The 6797-nt window shown below is 48.6% G+C and overlaps 1 protein-coding gene across 1 annotated transcript; it reads right to left on the bottom strand.

Moving 5' to 3' along the window:
* Positions 1-1915: 1915 nt before the first annotated feature.
* Positions 1916-5604, bottom strand: LOC136994026 (perilipin-3-like). Its single transcript, XM_067310061.1, has 7 exons — positions 5563-5604; positions 4614-4809; positions 3580-3662; positions 3087-3345; positions 2672-2871; positions 2396-2524; positions 1916-2290 (listed from the first exon to the last, which is right to left on the bottom strand). Exons 1-7 carry the CDS (start codon positions 5602-5604, stop codon positions 1916-1918), a joined length of 1284 nt encoding a protein of 427 aa, XP_067166162.1.
* Between the last annotated feature and the right edge of the window lie 1193 nt (positions 5605-6797).

Raw genomic sequence — 6797 nt, 5'->3', positions numbered from 1 at the left:
GACATGCTGCAATATTAAAATCAATATAGCGTATGGGAATATGTAATTATTTCCTAAGAAGCACTTTTGTCCAAGGAAGTTTAAATAACAAGGTTCAGACACTAAGGTAGCGAGGTGCAGCTTTGCTGTTGAAGAAGAGAAATTGCAGCAGATTTCCTACTGAATAGCAGGACTACTTCTGCTACTGCTTACAATTAGTGCCTCACTTCCCTCCCTACAAGCTCAGCTATGATGATCTCAGGCAGACTGAAGCTGCCTCTCCTTGAGCTCTTTGCCAGGGAGGAATTGCTTGGCAGTAATCAAAGCATCCAGAGGAGAGATGACCCCTGCAATTTATCTCACATCAGATCTCGACAATAGCTTGGCCTGGCAATTGTCATTGGCTTATTATTTTGTCTTCAATGAGACCTAGTGGCTACACATGAGAAGCAGAGTTTGGGCTGTTATCTGATAGTCTCTGAAGTGCTCTGCTCAGTGAAGCTGGACCTGGAGCTTTACCACATCAGGGGATCACATTGTATCAGTGGAATGACTGAACCCAAGACTAAAGGGCCACATGAACCTGCCATGGTACAGTGCTAAGCCATTACACACAGTAATGTGGGGATAGAAGTGTAGCTGGAGCAGTAGCCATTTCTGCTTAAGAGAAGAAAAATAGAGGAAGAGTTCTTCCTCTAAACCCATACTTACTTCCCACAAGGGGGCCTCCTCCCCCGTCCCCATTTCTAACATCTAAGAAAAGGGAAGCTAATATTGGTGTCTCTGGCATTAAGTCTGGAGGAAGCAGCACTCACGTTGGTAACAGATTCCACTTCTTTCCTTGAGAGGAAGGCAAGCCATACAGAAGAGAAACAAGTATGACTCTTATTATGTCAGTCCCTCACTCCCAATGGCAAGCAAGGCATTTGCTCTATCCTCCTCAGCTACTCCATAGTCTGGTAAGTCTGGGGTGGGGGGAAGGGGAAGCTGTTTGGAAGATGGCTAAGCTTGGTAGCTGAAGAGCTTTTGGCTCAACTGGAGCACCTCCTGGCTAGGAGATGGTGGTGCCAACAGGACCAGCACCAGCAAGTATCTGTCACCTATGCTTTAGTGATTTCCCATCCCAATGGGTCCGCATCTTTCCCAGGCAGCCACTCCAGCAGTCCACTCTCCCACCACAGACCTTGAAGTCTTCACCAGACAGAAGACAACTATAACTCTAAGAGGGGAATTAGGCATAAGAGGTGTGGCAGAACACACCTACCCCCCCACATGCACACACACACACACATCTCAGGCCCAAAGTGTGGCAGAGCGCAACTACCCCCCCCCCATATCAGGCCCAAAGTGTGGTGAAGCACAACTATCCCCCCCATGCACAAACACCTTATCTCAGGCCCCAGCTGACCTCAAATAACTGACTGCGCCCAGAGCTGACCAGGAGGAACTAGGTGATACTGGTTGCAACTGGTGAGGCCAGAAATGGGCATGAGAAAAAAAGGTACAACTCCACACCAAATATTGTATGACCATGAGTCAAACTCCATGCCCATAAATAGCGCTGCAGCCTAGAGCCCCTTGAGCTCTCCTGCACAGCAGCAGGCTGCACAGCAGTGAATGTCCCCTTGAGTTGGGAGGACATATCATGAACTCCTTGCTAGAGAGGAGGAAGCATTGGATGCTTCAGCTGTTTTACTTCTGGCCCAAGTATCAGCCCCTACTCCTGAATGGATCTACAGCCATTTAGGAAGTGTGGCCCTGCTACCTCACCTCCCTCAAGAGTTCTTAAGACTTCTTACTTAATTCATCAATACCCAATAGTCACCACAGATGTGACATCTCACCCTCAGCTGGAATGGTGTGTGTGTAAAGTTATCCCAGAAAAGACTCCCCCCAGAGCTGAGCCAGGCAGACTGTGTTCAGAGCCTTACTCCCTTTACATGAGGGTGGCAGAGGTTTCATGGGTCCCTGCTCCTACTGCCTGTGCTTCCTTCTCCTCCCTTGGAGAGAAGGGTCCCACCAGCCAAGAGAGAGGCATGTTGTTCTTCAGGTAGTCCAGCAGCTCCTCCATGTACTCCTGGATCACAGCCAGCTTCCCCTGGCTCTGGGTCAAGATGCTGCTGGACAAGTCCTGGAAGGAGCTTGCTGCTGAGAAAGCAGCATGAAACTCCTCTAGGTTACCAAGAGATTGTTTCACCTTATTCTGAAGGCTTGAAGGCAGGCCTTGGATTGCAGATACTATTTTACAGCAGGTGATCTGCAGCTGATGTGTGATACTGCGTGCCATGAGCAGGGCCAGAGACTCCATCTCCTAGAAGGAGGCAGAAAGGAGAAGGTCAGAGGAGCAAGTTACTTTAAGAAATCAAGCAGGGAAAGGGTGAATCAGATCCCTCTGCTTCCCTCCCCATGGGCATACCTCTGGCTTTGCAGAGTTTGCATCTCCACTCTCCCTAGGACACTTCTTACTCCAGTCCAGCCACATCTGGCATAGTTTCTCTTGACCTTCCTGAAGCTTTTGGTTAAATCCTTGCTTAAACACTTCAATCTGGGGGGGGAGGGGGGGGAATCAGAGTGTCTCAAGACAGAAACCTGCTGGTCATCAACACAGCTGTCACTGTCATAGTGAGGTTGAGACCAAGTCGTACATTTGGCCCTGTCTTGCTCTCCAACAGGGAGGCAGAGCTCTACCTACCAGTTCAATGATGCAGTGAAGCTGTGCAAGGGCCTCCTGCATGCCCTGCCAGGCCCGCTTCATTTTATCAGTTGAGCGCAGGTAGGCAAACTGGCGGAGTTCATCAGAGAGAGACCCCAACCGCACAAAGTACCTCTGCTTCTCCTGCTGCTGCTCCACAGATATTATGTCTGTGCCCTCCCCAGATGCTGCCAGTTTGGCTGAGGAGAAAGACAATGCCTGTAAGTGTCTGACCAGAGATGCTTAATAAGAAAACTAAACAAGCATCAGGAGAGCTTGGACTATGAGCCAGGTAGCCTCCAACATGGCACTTCCTATTAGTTCTTAAACCCATTTCAAAGATGAGAAAACAAGGTTGGTATCCCCATTTTGATGATCCTCATTAAATATGCAGGCACATATGCCACTTCCTGACCTAGTTCCTCATTTCCAATAGGCAGACTGAGGTCATCTCCTGTTTCCTCCAGCACAGCTCCTGCTCTGCTCACAGCCATCTGGCACACTCTGGAATCTGTAACCATTGCCACACTGCTGGTCACTGCAGATCTGGCAGCCTCCATGCCACTCTGAAGAGCCTCCTTGGTTGCATCTATCACCTCTGTCACTTTGCTGCTCACAGCATCCTCGGCATCAGCCACTCTGGATGACATTAGCTCTTTTGTGTCAGAGAGAACCTACGGAAATAGGTTAGTGTCAGATAAGAACTGCAGTGCTCTGTGACCCAGTCCCTGCTGCACCCAGAGGAGTCTTCAGACAGTATCTCCTGTTTGCTTTCTTACTCCTAAGAGAGCTCACTCTATGCACTCAGAGATTTGTTTCCTCAAGAGAACTTGAAGTATTTCTATCCTTGTAAAGGCCAGCTCTGCCCTCCTCTTCCAGCCAAGGAGGGCATAGCCTTTGGTTCTTACCTGGTCCATTGACTTTTGAAGGAGAGGGAGCTTCTCCCCTACTTTATCCAAGCCCTTGGAGGCATATTTGTTTGCCACAGCAACTGCAGAAAAGAGGAGGTGTCAAGACTTGGGTTTTCTACTATTTCATCTTGCAAGTCCTGCCTTCCCGATTATGCTGCCTTGCAGGGACTGTGGGTAAAGACTCCCACTCAGGCAGATGTGTTTTGATATAAACTGGATTTGCTGAGCAGCTTGTCTTGGTTTCCACTGCTGCTTGGTCTTGAGCTAAGTCTGTTCACTTTGAGAATAACCAGTCCCGACTTGCACTAGCAAGAACATAGCCACATACTTTGGAGTCCCACCTGCAGCTTGTTTAGTTCTTGACCAGACAGTTGCTTAGCTCTCACTTCTGCCCTAGCCTCCATGTCCCAGGGATCTAGAATCACACAGTAAACAGGAGGGGGCCCACTCTGGTCTTAGAGTTAAACCAGGCCTGTCACATCAGCTGTTTTGTCAGACCCTTGCCATCAGGATCAGCCCCCCTCCCTCCATGAGGTTTAAAAACTTCTCACATGCTGAGGGTCTAGTTCTGGTTCTTGGGTTTTTTTTGTTTGTTTGCTTGCTTCCCCCCCCCTCCCATTTGTGGGAGTCGGGGGGGGGGGGAAGGCAGCTCCACAGGAAACAGGACCATTAGTAATGATAGCCCTCCAAGTGGGGCTTTTCTTCCAGCCCCCATGGGCTTCTAAGAATCAAACTACAAGCAGCTGTCACCTAATACTTTGGGCCTGGCAAGATCAGTTTTAGGGTAGTCAACACCTGAGTCAAATCCAGTCCTTCAGGAAGAGACACTTCTTCACACTACTCTGATTAGGACTCAGCCTTTTTTGCTTTACTTGTAAGTCTGGAGCTATCCCTTTAGTAAGTCAATGAGAGAGGTGCCTTTCCACACCCAAGGGCTCCTTTCAGGGTTGGAAGGAACCAAAGAGTTAGGAGTCCCTCTGGGAAGGGGATTTGGCCATCACAAGCAGGTGTAAGCCTCCCCACCACATTACCTTGAGGCTCTAGTGTAGTCAGAACCGTTTGCACACAGGTAGCTGTGGCTTCAGTCACACTCTTCACTCCTTGCTCTGCTGCCTCACCCACAGATCTGATGTAGGGGTGGCTCTCCTTGGTGGAGACATAAGCTGTAGAAACCACATCACAGGCAGAGCTGACCAAGGTCAGGTTAGCCACCAGATTTATTGCAGCCTACGAGGGCAAAAAAAATAAAACAAGCCATGAGGCTTCCAAGCCTGACAGAGCTTTCTATGCAGCCCTGCACCAAAGCTTCACCTTTCTGCCTGTTCAAGTAACCTGGTCTGGTTGAAGGAGAGCAAACCACAGCTCATATTCACTTCAAAACCTGCAACTCACTAAAGAAACAAGCTGTGGAACGCTATTGATATTTATGGTTGGTCCATAACAGAAAGGTTTTCTTCCAATACAGAGTCATCCAAGGGACAGAGGAGAGTGTAGACAGTCTCAGTACTGCTAGAACCTTGCCCAGCTCCAGTTCATTTGACGTAGTTATTAAACAATTCCAGGAAAAGCTTTATCAGAACAGGATTGCATTGATGTTAAGCTGGAAGACTCCACACTAGTCAGCAAGACACACGCTGCAGTCCACAGAGGCAAGTGCATCAGGTTTTGGGGCCCCCAAGACATGGGAGCCATTCCACGAAAGCATTGCCCAGGCTCTCGACTAGAGGTGTAGAGAAGCATCACTCCTAGGCAAGAGCCAGGCTATTTTGCTTAATCTAGCAGGTTACTTACAGGGTCTTCAGGCCTGCTCTTTTGGCTGTGCCACCACTCATTCCCAGAGAAGCTGCAGGGCACAGGCTGAGCAGAAGAGACTCCTCCCTTTGGGCAGGCTTAGTTTCCCCCTAGCCACAGTAGCAGCCGCTTCCTCACACCTGCACCCAGAAGCTGCTGCTCCAGTTACAGCTCACACAGAGTACCTACCTGCTGTTCCAAGTGTCTCCCCCCCGCTGATGTGGGGGACATGCTGGCAGGATGTAGAAAGTCTAAGATCTATTTACACGTTCACTTTCAAATGCATTTGATTTCTGATTTGCCTTTAGTTGCAACAATGAAGGAATGTATTTACCTGGGACAGGACAAATTGGAAGACAAGTTGCCAAACCTGCAAGAACCAGATGACAAGGTAACAGTTTCTGGTGGATGGGAGGCCAGGCGAACTTGCTTGTCTAGCTGGACCTGGCCAGTCTCCTTGTTCTGGGCTGAGAGAAGAGCAAGGCTCTCTTCTCTTCTCCCACCAGGTATCTTGTGAGTCACTCATAACTGACTTCAGTATTGAATCTCTTTGAACCCTTACCCAGCAAATGGTGTGCCTTGGTCTTGAACTTCTATGCAATAAAATTTAGACTTAAATCTGGTCTGTAGAAACAAACAAAACAAAACAAAAGAAGGGTGGTGGGTGGCTATGACCTCCAGAGAAAAGCCTTGTTACAGACCAGTTGAATCTACATACATGCAACTTCTACTGGAGAGGAAAGAACCAATATTGACTGAAGGAGTACCTTGACTAAAAATGCTAATCCTTCAGTCTAACACAGAACTAGAAATTCTCGCCAACTAGGAACATCCCCCCCCCCTTCTTGGTGTCCATGACATGTTCTTCTGGAATGCTCTCCCTCACAGAGGAGATGAGACCCGGGTACCTGCCAGTTCCCTTGGGCTGGCTCAGATGTCCGTTCCCCCTGCTTCCTACCCCAAGGCTCTTCTAACAGCCTAAACCAGCTCCTCCTTTCACTCCCAACATCCTTTGGTTATTTTTGCCTGAATGGCTCTTTTGACTGTCTGATCAAGCCTGGTGCATTTAGTCAATAGACTTAAATGCAAATTCTGAAGTTAGATGGCAAACATACTGTAATCTGTACTCAGTAGCTGCAGTGCAGACACTCCTGGCGCTGGACTTTCCTGCTGAAATGATTAAAAGACAAAGGAAACAAACAAATAGTTACTCTCCAAAAACAAATGAGTGTTACTTGAGCACTCTGTATTGAGAGTTTCAATCCTGCAGCTCTGTCCCAACTGGGAAAAGTTTGAAGCTGCAAAGCCAGAACCCTCTGGAGCTGTCACAGCTGTTCTGACTTGCCCTTCTGTCCCCTTCTCTCCTAGCTGGTGGGTTGGTACTCTGCTACATGCATGTTCTAGAGTCCATCTTCTGGGAAGAT

The sequence above is a fragment of the Apteryx mantelli genome, chromosome 23 (assembly GCF_036417845.1).
Source record: "Apteryx mantelli isolate bAptMan1 chromosome 23, bAptMan1.hap1, whole genome shotgun sequence".
NCBI classification, from domain to species: domain Eukaryota; kingdom Metazoa; phylum Chordata; class Aves; order Apterygiformes; family Apterygidae; genus Apteryx; species Apteryx mantelli.
The sequence above is the reverse complement of the archived record's forward strand: the minus strand, read 5'-3'. Positions and strand labels throughout refer to the sequence as shown.